General features: G+C 41.3%; 1 protein-coding gene across 2 annotated transcripts in view; it reads left to right on the top strand.

Moving 5' to 3' along the window:
• The window catches only part of ZNF608 (zinc finger protein 608), a 139,246-nt gene extending 122,978 nt beyond the window's left edge, over positions 1 to 16,268 (top strand). Inside the window, exons 4-10 of one of the 2 annotated variants that reach the window (XM_006886001.1) lie at positions 4,057 to 4,144; positions 4,578 to 7,032; positions 8,677 to 9,094; positions 9,702 to 9,874; positions 11,780 to 11,933; positions 13,706 to 13,787; positions 15,237 to 16,268. In XM_006886001.1, coding sequence (XP_006886063.1) covers positions 4,057 to 4,144; positions 4,578 to 7,032; positions 8,677 to 9,094; positions 9,702 to 9,874; positions 11,780 to 11,933; positions 13,706 to 13,787; positions 15,237 to 15,243 — 3,377 coding nt within the window. In that variant the 3' untranslated portion in view covers positions 15,244 to 16,268. The remainder of the gene's footprint in view (positions 1 to 4,056; positions 4,145 to 4,577; positions 7,033 to 8,676; positions 9,095 to 9,701; positions 9,875 to 11,779; positions 11,934 to 13,705; positions 13,788 to 15,236) is intronic. The other variant, XM_006886002.1, reaches the window with a different exon arrangement.
• The last annotated feature ends 1,616 nt before the right edge of the window (positions 16,269 to 17,884 follow it).

Raw genomic sequence — 17,884 nt, 5'->3', positions numbered from 1 at the left:
CATTTAGAAGTAGTGTCCTTGGGCAATGTGGTACAGACCATGTTCTTTTTAAGTGTCCTGTTGATAATGTGTAAAGGACCCTGTGGGTAACAGAAATGGCTAAGTGCTGGATTACCAACCAAAAAGGTTGAGCGTTCAGATCCACTTGGACACACCTCAGAAGTAAGTCTGATTTCAAAAGGTCCTATCACGGAAAATCCTCTAGAGCACTTCTGCTCTGTACATATGGCGGCTCAGTGCCAGCTAACAACAGGGCATCTTAGACTATGTATCAGTATGTGAGACCAAGTGGTGACAGTACAAAGAAAACCATGTGTACAGAGCATTCTTGCAAACCATCCGCTGCTCTTTTTTTTTGTTTTTTTTTCTTTTTGCTTTTTTTCCCTTTTGTTCTGCCACTGCTCTCTTGATCCGTGATATTTTTATTACTGTTGTTTTAGATTATTGTATTACTGTTGTTTTATTAGATTTTCTTTAACATAGTGTTTTGTTTTTTAAGGCAGGCACTAGCTTTTGGGGAAAATAAAAAATTTAAAAAAAAAACCAACAAACCCAAGTGATCTAAGACAGAGAGGTGAGGATACCAGAGAACACGAAGAAAGACTTCAGTGCCTCTAATTCATAGGCTATGAGGCTATAAGGGAATAAATGAGCACTGAGAGAAAATAAATATTTTTGGACTAAATGCATCTTTATTTTCAGTTTACACAAGTTAATGGAGAAATATGATTGATAAAATTTCGAGTTGTCCTTTAAAGGACATGTTATTAGGAGAGGTCACTGTAAGTTGTAGTCATTTAGGAGGCATCTTACAACAACAATTTGATTTTGAACATTCACGCCTTTAAGTAGTCTGTATAGTCTGTTTTTTATGGCCTTGGGTTACAAGATGTTCAAGATTTTGAGACTAAAGTAAAATGATAAGCCATTTACATCTTTTAGAGTAAAACACCACCTTTATACTTGGCTTCTCAAAATAAGATGCTGTCTAAACATAGACTTCCCTACAAAGAAACAATGCACTTTGTAGTTTATATGAGGAACATTCCTTGAGCCTTCATTCCAATAGAGAGGCAGATTTGGTTATATAAACATGTGCATGTGTATATTCGCTCCTGAATTCTATGCAGATATAAATGCTTTGTGGCATTCTGAAGCCACTTGTAAAGAAAAATAGTTCTAGGCACACATTTAATTCGCACTGCTTGATGGAGACAGTTTAACATTTCCCTGAGATTAGTGCATTTATTTTTACAATTTTTATGTAAGCCTTTTTGAAAACTTAGGACGACTGATTTGGGCACCTTGGAGTTGAGCATGGATCTTCATTTCCTTCCAGGATTTGATTCCTGCTGAGTGCAAAAAAAATAATGGTAATAAAAAGATCACTTGTATTTAGATAAGACGTTGGCTCCCGTATCTCCAAATAGCTGCAAGTGATGTGAATATTTTTACAGTGTGGAAGTCACAATGCCTGTTTCGCCCTTGTGACAACTTCGAAGTGATTAATAACCAGTGTCCCAGCCCCATAGACTTGTCCATATCCTGTTTTGCCACAAGGAATTCGTTTCTGAAGGTCCTGAATTTGCTGGAGGTTTATCTGTAGCAACACAGAGGCGTGAATCTTGGTTGGCAAGCATAACATGGTCAAGTGGATACCAACCTTTGGTCACACTGACTGGCCTTGTTAGTGCAAAACAATCCAGTGTTGATTTAAAGTGCTGGAAAGCTCAGGCAGCCCTATCACGTCGTGGGGGCACGTCCTGCCCGCGAACCCCGGCTTTCATGGCCCCTCTCCCGCCGCCTCCACTAGACGCCCCTAACTCACACGGGCAGCCGCTGGGGTTGCATCCTTTTACCTCCGTGAAGCTCATTTATCCGAGGCCAGTGCCTCGGGTGCTCCGGGTGGCCGCCCTTGGCCTAACCAATCAGACACAAGCATTCGCAGCAGACGCTGGCCAATGGGCAGCCAGCTTTTGCTGGAAACGTGAAACCCTTAGGGGAAAAGCAATAACAAAAGCCTTTCACTGCAGACAAATGTTAAGTGTCTGTGCAGACTTTTCCTGTTTTTAATTTTATTACAGCAAGAATGGAGGGTTTGTTGTTTCTTTCATGTTTCTTTTCATGCTATTTTAATTATACGTTTGTGCTACATCAGGGACTCCGGAACGCAATGATCCAGCTTATTACTTCTAAACCTAAAATGCAGTATAACCTTCTGGCAATACAGATATATTCTTGGATTGTAAATATAGCTGACATGCTAAAGAATTTTAAGCAGCTGCAAAGGTCTTTGACACCACACACAGTGCCCCAGAGAGCGGATGATGAGAAAACCAGCTCGTCTTCCCCATCGCCTACCTCCCCCTTTTCCTGAAGGGATGTGCTCATAAAGAATCCTTTCCTCCAATTGTTCTGTCTTCTGAAAATTTTGACCAAATGCCTAATTACCATTGATTCGCATCTCAATGTGAATTTTTATACTCAGTGGTTAATTTTCCCCTTAAGGGACTTAGCATAGAATCAAGTGATTTCAGGAAATGCTTGCTTTGCTTCATCCTAGTTTTGGGTGGAGGGTTTTTTGTTCTTTTTTCTTGATTTTAGGGCTGCTAAACAATTGCAACCCTCAGTGAATTCAGCTGTGACCAAAATAATAGCTTCATAGGCCATATGGGAAACAATCTTAAAATTTTCTTTCAAGACTTGAAACAGGAATCCATCATTCTCCAGTACTTGAATCCCAACCACTCAAATATTTTACCTGTAGTTAAAATGCTCCCAAGGAAATGAGCCCTACCTTGGGAAATTTCCCTTGGCATAAAGGAGCTCAGTACTGGTTTTCTTTTCTTTTCTTTTCTTTTTTTTTTTTTAGTACTGGTTTTCTATAAAATTCAAAATGGCAAGTGTAACGCAAGTAAGCAAACCAGCCAGACATAGACTTGGAGTAACATCTCTTGACATTTCCAAGAAAGAATGGGGGGTCGGTGCAGAAAAGAAAACAAAGGCTAACTTGAATATTTCATTTCCTTATCCTAATATTTTATGTATGTCTCAAAATCCAAGTCCTTTTAACATGTGCTTTAAAGGATTGATTTTTTTTTTTTTAATATGGCGCCTGTACTCTAGAGAAATAAAGAGGATGTTATATTTTGTTTCTCTGTGACATTTGGTATACTAAGTGCACTTAAGTTTAGTAATTCACAGATGCAGTGCTAAATTAAATTGTCTGTCTGCAAAACAGTTGGGGAAAGCAGAATGGCTTGCAGGAAACAAGTGTGTTGGTTTTGAGATTTCTTTTTTCCTTAATCCTCTGTGGCAGATGCTTACTAGGGTTGATTCTAAAGATAACCTCAAGAGCAAATCTATTGTGCACATTTATTTTCTTAAGAGGTTATTTTAGGCACCCTTAATATGAAACAAGACCAAACAGTGAAACAGATACCCTCCCAAAGCTGATTCTTGTCTCACAAGGTCAAGGAGCGATTTAGAATGAGAAGTCATAGCTGACTGTCTGGACTCTGTCTGAACCCCGACTTTTACTCTGTTCCTTTTATTATACCCTCCATAATTTTTCTAAGAAATAAAAAAAAAATCACCCTTATTTTATACTGTGGAAATGGAAACAAAACGGGCCCTTTTCAGTTACCTTCTGGTTTAAGCCCTGGTAACTGGCTCTTAGTTTATGTTGGCTGCTTGCCAAACGAAAGCAATTATGTGTAATAATAGAAAAATTAAGAGGTGAGTGTTGTGTTTTACAGCAGGACATGGCAAAAACCATTTCCTTCTGTCAGCAGTATCTTGATTACACCATTACACACAGGCTCACCCTTTTGTAGCACACAGGCGCGCCCGCACACACACACAGACACACAGTTTCCTGTGGTTTTTAACTTGAGGTTGCTGAAACCAGAAAGAGGAAGAATGCAAACCACAGCTTTTGAAATCAAATAAGAATAAGAACTTTACTGGTGAAAATAATAATGATAATGATAATAGATACACCGGAAATAGAGTGCGAGAACTAACTGTGGTCCCTTTTATTGCCTCCCCTCACAGGTGTCTTAGTGGTCAATGTCACGTGGAGGAATAAAACATACGTGGGGACCCTGCTGGACTGCACCAAGCACGACTGGGCCCCTCCCAGGTGGGCACTCCGCCTTTTATTTCAAGCTCTCTTTTTTCCTTCTTTCTCCCTCCCCCACACCTTCTCTGCAAGGAAACGGTATAGAAAAATTAATAATACATAAAAGTCTGCTTGTAATTGAAGCCAGGCAAAAGAGAAATGAGGCTTTTAGGTTCGGGAAGTAAAATGCAGATGCTGAGTTTCCTTTCTATCAGATCACTACTCCCCACCTCGTCCCCCTCCTTTGTCTTCTTTTCCTCAAAAGAGAAACTTTGAACTAGGCTGATATTCTTTCTTTGGGTTTCTAAAGCAAAACAGGGTGCGTTCGCCTGGGTTGAGCCCAGCCTTCGAGTTTTATCTGGGTGCTGATGACTCTTTGCAGCATTATGTGTCTTGTGATGTCACCTGGTGCTTTTTGAGATGCACCTTTTAATTTGTGTCACTTACTTCCTAGGTTCTGTGAGTCACCGACAAGCGACCTGGAGATGAGAGGGGGCCGGGGCCGAGGCAAGAGAGCAAGGTCTGCAGCAGCCGCCCCCGGCGCTGAGGCCAGCTTCACCGAGTCCCGGGGGCTGCAGAACAAGAACAGAGGGGGCGCCAATGGGAAAGGGAGGCGGGGCAGCCTCAACACCAGTGGCCGAAGGACACCCCCAAATTGTGCCGCTGAGGACATCAAAGCCAGTCCCTCATCTACCAACAAAAGGAAAAACAAGCCTCCGATGGAGCTGGACCTCAACTCCAGTTCTGAGGACAACAAGCCCGGGAAGCGTGTCCGCACAAATTCACGGAGTACCCCTACCACCCCGCAAGGGAAACCAGAGACTGCTTTTTTGGACCAAGGCTGCTCATCTCCAGTGTTGATCGATTGTCCCCACCCAAACTGCAACAAAAAGTACAAGCACATTAATGGCCTGAGGTACCACCAGGCTCACGCACATTTAGACCCAGAAAACAAGCTGGAGTTTGAGCCAGACAGCGAAGACAAGATCTCAGATTGTGAGGAAGCATTGAGCAACGTGGCCCTGGAATGCAGCGAGGCAAGCACAAGCGCATCAACTTATGACCAGATGAAGGCACCAGTGTCCCCGGGCTCAGGGAACCCCCCTGGGACCCCCAAGGGAAAGCGAGAACTCATGAGCAGCGGTCCGGGTTCTATTGTTACTTCGAAAGGTGGGAAGAATTCTGGCAAAAAGAAGGGCCTGAACAATGATCTCAACAACCTCCCTGTGATCTCCAACATGACAGCCACGTTGGACAGCTGTGCCACTGCAGACGGCAGCTTGGCTGCTGAAATGCCCAAGCTGGAAGCGGAAGGATTAATTGACAAGAAAAACTTGGGAGAGAAAGAAAAGGGCAAGAAAGCAAACAACTGCAAAATGGACAAAAATCTTTCCAAACTGAAAACTGCTCGGCCCATTGCCCCAGCTCCGGCCCCTACCCCCCCTCAGCTAATTGCAATACCAACTGCAGCCTTTACGACCACCACTACGGGGACAATCCCCGGCCTGCCCTCCCTCACCACCACCGTGGTTCAGGCAACACCAAAGAGTCCTCCACTGAAACCCATCCAACCAAAGCCCACCATTATGGGAGAGCCCATCACTGTCAACCCAGCACTCGTGTCACTGAAGGACAAAAAGAAAAAGGAGAAGCGAAAGCTAAAAGACAAAGAGGGAAAAGAGACGGGAAGCCCGAAAATGGACGCCAAGCTGGGGAAGCTCGAGGACTCCAAGGGAGCCGGGAAAGATTTAGCTGGGCATTTTTTAAAGGACCATCTCAGCAAGAGTGAAGGGCTGGCTAATGGACTGTCGGAGTCTCAAGAGAGCCGCATGGCCAGTATCAAAGCGGAAGCTGATAAGGTTTATACTTTCACAGACAACGCCCCCAGCCCTTCCATAGGGAGCGCCTCGAGAATAGAGTGCAGCACTCTGGTGAACGGACAGGCGCCCATGGCCCCACTGCATGTGCTGACACAAAATGGGGCAGAGAGCTCAGCAGCAAAAACCAATAGCCCTGCCTATTCGGACATCTCTGATGCTGCAGACGATGGTGCTTCTGACAGCAGGTCGGAGGGCATGAGGTCGAAGGCCAGTTCTCCAGCGGATATTCTTTCCAGTAAGGACGGTGTTGTCAAAGGACATTCTTCGACTGCAGCACAATCATCTCAAATGAAAGAGTCCCACTCTCCCTATTACCATGGCTACGATCCTTATTATTCTCCAAGCTACATGCACCCTGGACAGGTCAGCGCCCCACCTGCTGGGACCGGCGCGTGTCCCCAGGGGATGAAGATCAAGAAGGAGTCTGAGGAAGACGCGGAGAAAAAAGACAGGGCAGAGCAGTTAGACTCTAAGAAAGTGGACCACAACGCGGCCGCCCTCCAGCCGCAGCACCAGTCAGTGATCACACAGAGGCACCCTGCCCTGGCCCAGTCCCTGTATTATGGCCAGTATGCTTATGGGCTCTATGTGGACCAGAAGTCCCTCATGGCCACCAGCCCAGCCTACAGACAGCAGTACGAGAAGTACTACGAGGACCAGAGGCTGGCAGAGCAGAAAATGGCCCAGGCTGGGAGAGGAGACTGTGAAAGGAAAAACGATCTGCCTCTGAAGGAGTTGGGCAAGGAGGACAGTAAGCAGAAAAACATGCCATCGGCTACAATCTCAAAAGCTCCCTCTACTCCAGAGCCTAACAAAACCCATTCTAAGCTAGGGCCATCAGTGCCTAATAAAACTGAGGAGACAGGTAAATCGCAGCTTCTCTCCAATCACCAGCAGCAGCTTCAGGCCGACAGCTTCAAAGCTAAGCAGATGGAAAACCACCAGCTTATTAAGGAGGCTGTAGAAATGAAATCTGTCATGGACTCTATGAAGCAGACAGGTGTAGACCCAACCTCGAGATTTAAACAAGTAAGACTGTGGAACGTGGCCCCAATGGGGAGCGAGCAGTCTGAGAATTGTACATGTCTGGGCTGGATGTGGTTGGACTTATCAAAAAAGAAATGAGCCAGCAGTAGGGTTTGTTATCTTTAAAAGTGTTTTCAGAGATTCTCAGGAGTTTTTTGGGTAGCTCTGAAATAGAAAATGATTCACTACCTTTTTTGTCATGTGAGTAGTAAAAGGAGTGATGGACATGAGGTTTGTTGGCCCTGGCTCCATGATATTCATTGACTAGGTCTCTGAATTTCCTGCTTGGTCTAAATGAGAGCATTTAACCACATGGGCACTGAATTCCTATCTGACGCTGAGACGGAGTCTGCTTACAAGTATGCATTCTTTCCCCTTTCCAAATTTCTCTCAGTATCATCTAGCAATTTTTGAAACTGGGTCCCCACATTCCCATTTTCCCTTTTTTTAATCAAGTTGGTGGCTCACCCAGATGTCTTTGACTTAGCTTCTGAGACCTAGATCTCAGTCTTAAGTCTAATGTCCCAAAGTGGAGCTCAGCGTTGAGTGTTTGTATGGAGGGAGAGATGAGTTTAGAGGTGAGGTGAGGGAGCCTCTGTGGTCAGCCAGGCCGAGGTAAATGTGTAAACACTCCTGAAAGCCAGGTGCTACAGAGCCACACATATGGTAGCACTAACATTTGGTGTCACAGTTCCAGCATCTTGACCCATCACAGCCCTGAGAGCATTAGTTCTGGTATCTCTGGGTCCCTCCTCTACTGGGGTCACAGTCATGGATTCCTCTCCACTCACACATTCCTGCCATATGCCTTAGCTCCAAACTGTATTGCTCTGGACCTTGTGCCCAGGGAGTTTACACAGTAATGGAATGGTGTCCCCGAGGCCTTACAGACTTCTGGTTTCCTTCGTTTGTGGGAACCTTAGTCAGTCTGTGACTTCACAGGGACGTAAAAGATGTACACAACTATTGTGTTTAAAGATGGCTTTTTTTTTTAAAAAAAAAAAGTGGCTTTGTTTTCGAATAGGAAAGCCAAAATATGTGCTGTTAATTTGAAATTTTGTTTTAAGAAGTTAGCACATAATGAAAAGTGAACCAGTGTTCACTATTAAGCTTCAGCTATGATCGATGAGAATGTTAGGAAGCCAATGACATTTTTTTCTCCCTCTAAATGATCTTGGTAGCTTTGATTTAAATGTGCCCTATCAAGAATTCTGTAAGCTGGGGGGAAAAAACCAACCAATCAAACAAAAAAACACCTCTGAGTTGGGATGACAGGACAGAGATGTACTGAAATGTTGAGAAATGACATTATTAGGGCCCAGCTCTAAATTCCTACAGACTTGAATAGGAAGCCTAACTGCCTAGCTCCCCAGCCCCTAGCAGTGTGATGCTGATGTTGCTTGAACTGTAAAAGCTTTGTTTTCCTCTTCTGTTAAAAAAAAAAATCAATAATAATGCCTACCACAGCCATTACTACTTTGAGTGAGAGGGAGAAGTATAGCTATTAGCACAGGGCCTAGCACATAAATAAATGTTAGTGTTAAAAGTAATAGTGATAATGCCATCACAGTGATGAATGTGTTCCTTTTGGAAATGGAAACTTCGAGACAAATCTTTCCTTTGGTTTTTTTTTCTTTTCAAAATCAGGATCCAGATTCAAGGACATGGCATCATTATGTGTACCAACCCAAATACCTGGATCAGCAAAAGTCAGACGATCTTGAGAGAGAGAAGAAATTAAAAGAGGATAGTCCAAGGAAAACGCCTAATAAAGAGGGCGGTGTTTCTGGCCTTCCTGTGTCATTAACAAGCATCAAAGAGGAGCCCAAAGAGGGCAAGCGCCCTGATTCTCAGTCAATGGAAGACAACAAGTTGAAAAATGATGATCGAAAGACACCTGTGAACTGGAAGGACTCTCGGGGAACACGAGTGGCTGTCTCCTCGCCCATGAGTCAACACCAGTCATACATACAGTACTTGCATGCTTATCCTTACCCACAGATGTATGACCCCAGCCACCCTGCATACCGCGCCGTCTCTCCCGTCCTCATGCACAGCTACCCCGGTACGTGGTGTCGATTCTAATTACTTTGGAGGGAAAAGGATAAGCTCAAGGTGCCAGCTATCTAAAAACTTTGCATAAATTAGACATATCAAGAACACTATTTATTTTGTTGGGTTTTGTTCTGTTTAAAGTTCCAAAGACTAAATGGAAATAAGATGGGGTATGGTGGTGGTGGTGGTGGTGGTGGTAGTGGTTGTTTTTAAATGACCTGTCAGTTCTTAGCTTCCATTGACTCTGACTGTCCACTGTAGCCATTAGATTGACAGATACCTTATTGCCTATGAAAATAGTCTAAGCACTTACTGTCATAATCATTTCTGTTACTATTCCTTTCACTTATGCAGAGTCATAAATGTATGGAATGAGTGTAAGCCCAGTTCTGTTTATGCCCTCCATTCATCAGGATGAATTAACTGGGAGAGGAAAGTCAGAGAACCTAGATACAGTTGAATAGTAATATAACCCTTTTGTATGTAATTTTGTATTTTAAGATCTCTGACTCTTATCCCAAATTGGTGGGGTTTTTTGTTGTTTTTTTTTTTTTTAATTTTTTAAAAAAATATGATGTAACCTATAACTTTATGTGGCATTTGTTGTTTATCTGCAGGGGCCTATCTCTCTCCAGGATTTCATTATCCTGTTTATGGGAAGATGTCAGGGAGGGAAGAGGCAGAGAAAGTCAATACAAGTCCTAGCATCAGCACGAAGACAGCCACTGAATCTAAAGCACTGGATCTGCTCCAGCAGCATGCCAACCAGTACCGCAGCAAGTCTCCCCCTGTACGCCTCCTTTTATTGTTATTGTTATGTGTGAGGGAGAATGGGGACAAACTAGAGATCATCCCTGAAACAGAAATGAGTTTAGACCACAGCTGTGATTTCAGGGTGCTCCATAAGGAATGGAGTGTTCAAAAATATGGTACTTTCACCTGTGGGGCCATGGACATATGTGTGCATACATGATGACATGGGTGGTGTCACACATTTCTATTGCAAAGTCAAGTGTATCTTGTATACCCAGGAGGGTGTGTGCCTCTTATGTGGTTTTGAAGTTTATAGAAGCCAGCAGAATATTCTTGAAAAACATATGAGAGGATCCTTTAGCATTTTGTGACATAGTTCAGAGACTGCAAGCTTTTGACCTATTGGGCACTTTGAGCCTTATTTTAAAATATCTTCCTTTTGAGATAGCTTTTTAAAATTAGGTATTTTGCTTTCAGGTTCAGATTTCTTTCACCTAAGACAATACGAAATAAGGCCCAAAAAAACCTCAAGACAGTAATTGATGAATGCAGGTAGCCTCTTCGTGCGTGCATATCAATAAAACCTGCCCTGCCAGCAGCACTCAAATGTGTTGTTGACTTGTCAGCTGTAGAGATCTGAGTGTTCAGCTCCTTGTGTTGACCCTGGTATTCACTCATGTGTTTGCAGGCTCATTGCAAGCAATGCTGACAGGTCCCTGAGATGTAATAGCTGGTCATTTCACTCAGGCATGCTTCTGAATTTTTTAATGTGTCCACACTGTTAGTATGCAAAAGCAAGGCACTTAGCTAAAGAGTGCTGGCTGCATCTGCTGTTTTTTGTTTGACTCATTGTCACATCTCTCTAACTCAACTGAAGCAATGCAAATGTTACATTTTTGTAAAAAAAAAAAGGTTCTCCTTCCAAAAACAGCAACTGCTAGTCCTAGCAGCAACTGTTAGTCCTAGAGATTGTTGTGAAGAGACCAAAAGGAAAAGATGTGATGATTCTTGGCTAGAAAAGGGAAGTTTGGAATACATTAGGATATGCAATCTGTGGTGTCAGTGAGTCCGCTGGAAACTAGATTCACTAGGAGATTCATGGGTCTATTTCTATGAGCATGCATTCCAGAGCAAAACAAAAATTTTTATCGAGTGAGGAAGAGTGAAAGGTTGGCCACATTCTAGTGAGTAGACACGTATAAGCAACATTCAGCCTCTAGCCCAAGGGTAACTTGAGAAAACCAGATTTTCTCTCTGAGTGGTCAGAATTTAAAGATTCCAGGATAACTCCTGAAACATTTCATGTGAATGGCAGTGGGCTCTTGTACCATAAAGAACATTAGACGTGTATTTACATTGGAACAATGCAAACTGGGGCTCAGGTAGGTTTAAGACATAGCTAGATTCTTCCCACAAAATGGAAATAGAATGAAGATGCAACTGGAGAGCTCAGCCTGAAAGAAGTAGCAGAAATTGCCTTTCCTCAGTCCAGGTGTAAATATTGCTTCTGGGGTGAAGTTGAGTGGACTGTAAACCTGTAATTAAGAGCGTAGAGAAAAGCCTTCTTGTCTCAGTCACTCGATGCCACTGGATTCTTTGGATGGAGAAATTTTTAAATGTTGGTTCAGTTCCCTGAATTGAAGCAGGCTTTCTATTTAATACTTCCTTTCCAGTCATTAACCCAATGCTGTCAAAGGGATAGAGGCATTTTAGAACTCTTGCTGGTCGTTTATCTGATGACTGAACAAAAACAAAAAAGCCCAGACCCATATCCATAGAGGAAGTGCATAGCCAACCTGCAAGACGGGCTAGACCTGCCTTCATAGGATTTGGAGGCTGTCATCTTTCTCACCCTTCAGTTAGCAGTGGAGTGCCTAAATCCTGCACCATCATGCTCTTCTCCAATGATTAAAGGGGGTACATTCTCTCCTTTCTGTTGCAGCCTGTGGAAAAGGCTGCCACTGAGCGGGAACGAGAAACGGAAAGGGAGCGGGATCGGCACTCTCCCTTTGGTCAGCGGCACCTGCACACGCATCACCACACCCATGTTGGCATGGGCTACCCACTCATCCCTGGTCAATATGACCCGTTTCAAGGTCAGCAGCTCTGTTGATTCTGCCTTCATTCATTCCGCTCTAGAAAATGGTTACTAAACCTGCCTTTCATGTCTTAAAATAAAAATATTGATGTTTAAATTAAAATTTGCTCTGGCATGGGTTTTTGCCAGTATTTCCTGGGGTCACAACTAAGGCTGTTCCCTCATCTTTGTATCCTACTGAGGCATGAAATAGCTACCACTTGATAATTGTCTCTGGGTGATGTTATCAGCAGCTTACTATTACCTCACAGGCTGAAGATGGTGGCCAGTGTCTGGGCAGTGAATATAACAATCAGAAGATCAGATAGCTGCTTCAGGACATTGTAGGAAAAGTGAGGGTTGGAAGGAGTCAGGTGAAATTGCTAGTACTGCTTTCTACTGGCTATTTAAGTGGTACTTTGCCGATGGAGGTATTAGGAATGACATGATCAGGTCTGCTATTTTCCTGCAACCTAATTCAAGAACTCTTCACAGCTCCAGAGAAAGAGAACCATATTTTTAAATGTTGAAGAAGAGAAATATCTCTTGAAAGCCATGGAATTCCCATGAGGGAAGCTTTGTAGTTGAGCATGCACCATTTTTCCCCCCAGGATTGTCACCTTATAGAGGGTGGGGAGTAGGCTCTCTTGTTGCCACTTGCTAGGATCTTGCCAAATTGTCCTATACCCTTTTTTGTGAATATAAGTGAAGGTGGGAGCTCTGGTGGACTAAGAAACAGCACTGTAATCCCAAAAGCACATGGTTCGAATCTACCAGATGCTCCATGGGAGAAGGATGGACAGTCTCCTCTTGAGTGATTAGCTGACTCTGAAAACCCACTGGAGGGGCAACTGTGCATTGGTTCTGACTCGACAGCAAATGACAATAACTGTGAAGATGCTTAAAAAAATGCAGAGTTTATTCAAATCTATTTTTAAATTCAACTTATTTAACTCTTTACTACTTGATGTCAGCTGATGATCTTAAAATAAAGCCTCTTAAGTTCCTAATCAACATATTATTGAGTGTGAGAAGAGCTAGCAAAGTAATATGAGTTATTTAGAACTCATTTCGTCTGTAACAAATTAAGTATGTGTGTGTACACATACACATATGCAGACACTCTTCTTATAATATAAGTCTTAAATTGCATCTGGGGAAAATTTGTCAAATAAAAGATACAGAAAGAGTAATATTTCCTACTTTTACCTTCATCTATTTTTTTCTTCTTCCCTCTCAAAACCATTTTCTTTAGAATTAAAAGGAATTTCTTATTAGGCTACTTGTTGTTTGGAGCTGTTTTCAGTCATGTTACCTTTCTCTTACAGGGAAAAAGTTGAAGCTATTTCTAAATTTGATTTACAATTCCTTGTAGGATGTTCAATCACTGGGGAAATGTTAAAGTGATACAAGTTATCATGAAAGTACTGTATTCTAAATCAATAGCGTGTGACTTTTATAATTCACTGTGATGCTTGATTCGTGTTTTTTTTTTCTGCCTGGTACCTCTTATTTTTCCTGAGCTTCATCCTTAGGAACGCATGCAAACTATTTAGCACCATGCAAAGCCTGATAGATGAAATGCTCTTTGAATGTAGTCAGTAAGGAATAGATATTAGACAGACAAAGCATTCTAATGCCTTCTTTGTTGCATGAAACATTTCATGTGTTTGTTTAGGAAATGACAAATTGCCACTGTTGAGTCTGCAGCCATTTGCCACTGAGGTTGTATCTGTTCCTCTCTGTCTAGAAGTAGTGTCAAAGAAAATGTGCGTTTTTTCCCCCCATTAGGCTTGACCTCTGCTGCCCTCGTTGCCTCTCAGCAGGTGGCTGCCCAGGCATCTGCATCAGGAATGTTTCCTGCACAAAGAAGGTAAATATCCTCCACCCTTGGACTTTTCTAGACAGACACAGCTTTCTTTTTTAAAAAGAAAGCTATATTAGTTTATTTACAAAATTAGAATACTTTGTTTTTCAGAACAAATTCTTCCAATTTCCCTCACCTCTCACCCATCAAATTGTACAACTTCATGATTAACCCCCTCCCCCTGCACATCCTCATCCCTCTGCTTCCATCCCCTTCCCTTGAATAGTTCTGTTCATTCTACAATAATGGTTTTATACTGTATTTGTACTTGTGGGGACTGAGTTAGTTCACTCAACTCTTTAGTCCTTCTCAAGTAAGGTAATAATTTATAAAATCATTGTTCCTATGTGCTGCATAGTATTCCATTGTGTGAATGTACCATAATTTCTCAATCCATTTGTTTGTGGTTGGACATCTGGGCTATTTCCATGTTCTCATGATGATGGTGAATAATGCTGTTATGAACATTTTTGTACAAGTCTCCATTTATACCTCAGTTCTCATTTTCTCAGGATATATTTCAAGCAGTGGAATAGCTGGGTCATGTGAAATTTCTGTGTTCAGCTTTTAAAGGAAGTGCCAAACTGCCTTCCAGAATGATTGTACCATTTTACAGTACCACCAGCAATGTTTTAGAGTTGCTATCTCCCCATTTCCTCTCCAACATTTATTACTTGCTGCCCTGTTAAACTTTGCCTCTGTTACTGGAGTGAGGTGGTACCTCATTGTGGTTTTAATTTGCATCTCTCTGATTGCTAGTGATTTTGATCGGTCCTTCAATTATCTCTTTGCCATTTAGATATCTTCCTCTGTGAAAATTCTTTCCATGTCTTTTGCCGTTTTGTAATTGGGTTTTCAGTCTTTTTCTTGTGGAGGGCCAGGACTATTCTATAAACTTCTGTTATGAGGCTCTTTAGACAGAGACATCTTAAGGGAGACAATGGATAGATGGGAAGACCCAACAAAGCATATCCTTAGACCAAAACCTTAATTCCTTAAGATTTATGTCAGTGTAATGGATTTGCTTACTCTCTCAGTATTACTCATGTGAAATTTAAATTTCATAAACCTCAACTGTAATATACATTAATAATAGACTGATTACTTTTTAAAGAGTTGAGGTTTTCTTAGATTCACCTCATAGTTTTGTTCAAATAATTCATCACAACTCCTTTATTTGTTTGAAAATAAAGTTGTACATAGAGAATTTATTTTGATAATGCAGAAGGAGATTTTTACTCTTTGATACTTATTTTTATATTCACAAAGTGCTTGGAAAAGGAAAAGAAGTTGTACTTCACATTGTGCTATTTTTCCTGTTTTGTTTTTTTGTTTCTCAGAATTTTATATAGAATTGAGCACTACAAAATGAATAGACTTAAAAGCTGATGTTGTGGTTATTTTGTTGTTAAATTTTGTTAAAACCCTATGATAAAGTTTTCTTTTCTTTTTCAGAGAGTAACAAGAGTGGAAGCGTCCGTTGTCATGTGACTGGATCACATGGGGAAGCGCTTTATACAGACATCAGTTCCATGGTGTTAATTTGAAATGCCTTAATGGCAGGCAAAAACCAGTCATTTCATTTTTGTAAATTACAGATTTTATCACAGAGTAACAAATGTTGCTGTAATTAAACTTCTGTTTTATATATATATACGTATACATATATGTATATATACATATATGTATATATACATATATATATATATATATATATTCTTTACTTTTTTGTATCAGTAACCAGGCTCGCACACAGGGTCTGCTGCCAAGTTGCAAACCACTCAGTAAAGGAAATGAAATATAAAACAAAAAAAATGTATTTGTCATGTTGGAAAGTGTTAGCCCTACAAAAGGCTGTTTACTTTTCTCCCCCTTTTCCTTTTAAATTGTAAATAAATAATGTTATGTATCAGTGTGCCTGATCCTTGCATACCCTTCAGATATTTCCTGTAAGCCCCTCAGAAAGGCTAACTGTGATGATGACACTTTGGTACAATTTAGATGTCTATTTGGTGGCTCCTGTTAAAAGACGCATCAGTGTAAAATGTTCCTGTAGTCACTGTTTCATTGTACTTGTGTATTGTGGAAAATATACTTTTGGAAGGCATGGGGTTGCCAGTACCACAAAAACTGTGTTGTATATAATGTAAAGATTAAAATGGGGAAATAATGAGCATCTGTGAATAATGAGGTGTCACTTTTTGATAATCTTGAATGGCAAATAACCCAATAGCCTGCGTGCGTACCAGAGACATCTGTGATTGTTCTATTACTTGAATAGTCCTGCAGTCCTTTTTTTTTTTTCCTTCTTTTAAAATGTTTACAATTATCCAGTTTTAGAAGAGAGAGACTTTAATGCCATTGCCTGGTTACTTGTTTTATGCTGTAATCTAGTTTATTTTATGTAAAATGTATATTGAATGCTTTCCTTTTTTATACCTGCCTTAAATAATTTGGCAATCAGAATTAAAAGGTTTTTTTTTTTTTTGTAACGGCTTCTCGTCTGTGTCGTGTTCTTTCTAGCTGACTGATAGTCATCCTAATTTGCAAAGACAGCTTTGTTAATGGTCTAAAATACCACTCACATATGCACATATTGAATCATAAATGACCTTCCTTTGGGTTTCCAAGGCTGTAAATCACTGGGAAGAGGTTGCCCATCTTTTTCTTTTTTTTTTTTTTTTTTTTTTTTTTGATTTTCATTATTTTTTTATGTGTGTACCATCAAATCAGATCTGACTGGTACAGGAGGAGATTGTCCCTTCTTCTTCAGCAGAGCCTCTGGTGGATTCAAACCTCATACCTCTGGGATTGCAGTACAGCTTCTTGGAGGTGTGGCTTTTGGGGTGGCAGCAGAACTCCCTGTGGACTATGACCTCCAGAATTCTCTTTATAAAATGCAGTACAAATAAAATATGGTACATAGGTACTTTGCTTATTTCAATGAACATATACATGTTGGCAAGATATTTACTACTTTTATACCCAATCATGGAGCAAACTATCACTATAAATTTGTCACAAGTTTCTGTTATATTCGAAAGATGTAAATCTTGTAATATTTGGACAATAGATAAAAGGTATTAAAAAAAGTCAGTCCAGTAGCCATTTATTTGACCTGCTATTAAATTGGTTTACCAGAGAATATTTTATACCAAAAGTTCAAAGCTAACTGCTTCATGAACTCATGCATTCCAACAAATTCTTCTTGATTGCCACTCTGTGCCGGACGGTAAGTATGCTGCTGTAGTGGGGTGTGCTGTGGAGTTGAACCAACTCACAGATGAACCTCCAGGGGCTTTTTTGCCACAGTAATTACACCGCAGGAGATTTCCCATCCTTCTCCCATGGAACAGCTGGTGAATTCGAACCCCATGCCTTTGGGATTGCAGCTTATCTTCTTGCCACTAGGCCACCAGAGCTCCCTAGTACACTAAGTGCTAGTTTATAACAGTGGCTGCAGCAGCCAAGAAGAATTGATGCCTTTGAGTGTGGTGCTGAAAAAAAGCATTGAATATCCCACAGACTGCCAAAAGAACAAACAAATAATGTCTTGGAAAAAGTGCAGCCGCAGTACTCCTTGGAGACAAGGAGGGGTAAGCCTCATCTCTCATGTTTTGGACTACTTCAAAGAATTATCGAGTCCAAAATGGTACCAGTGCCATGGGCAAGAGTCCTTCCCTAGAGAGTAATTTATTAAGAAAATGACCTATTACAGAGCACTGCTAATAGTTTGACAGGAGGCATTACTTTTCACTCCCTCGCTGAAACTTAAGCAAAAGTAAATATCTTTCATGACTCTGGCTTCTACAGGAAGCAGGGAACTAATGACTGTGGTTGGTGACTAAAAGCAATAATCAATGGCTTTACGTGTTTCATCCCTCTTTTTAGAGTCAAGAGTGAGATTACCAGTAATGATCATTGAAAATGCTGTTTTATCTAGTATCAATCATCTTTGGGGTATGGTGATGCAGTTTATGTCAAAATCTGTGCACATACATGGGAGAGAATGCTTCAGCAGATGAAAAAGCAAATGCAAAGGTCCTGACGGGCACATATATTAGTGTATTCAGACTTGTTGATTTTGTTGGTTTTTTTTTTTT

Source organism: Elephantulus edwardii, unplaced genomic scaffold (assembly GCF_000299155.1).
Source record: "Elephantulus edwardii isolate Elephantulus edwardi_28Jun2011 unplaced genomic scaffold, EleEdw1.0 scaffold00046, whole genome shotgun sequence".
In the NCBI taxonomy this organism is placed as follows: domain Eukaryota; kingdom Metazoa; phylum Chordata; class Mammalia; order Macroscelidea; family Macroscelididae; genus Elephantulus; species Elephantulus edwardii.
This window is presented reverse-complemented; position numbering and strand designations above follow the sequence as displayed.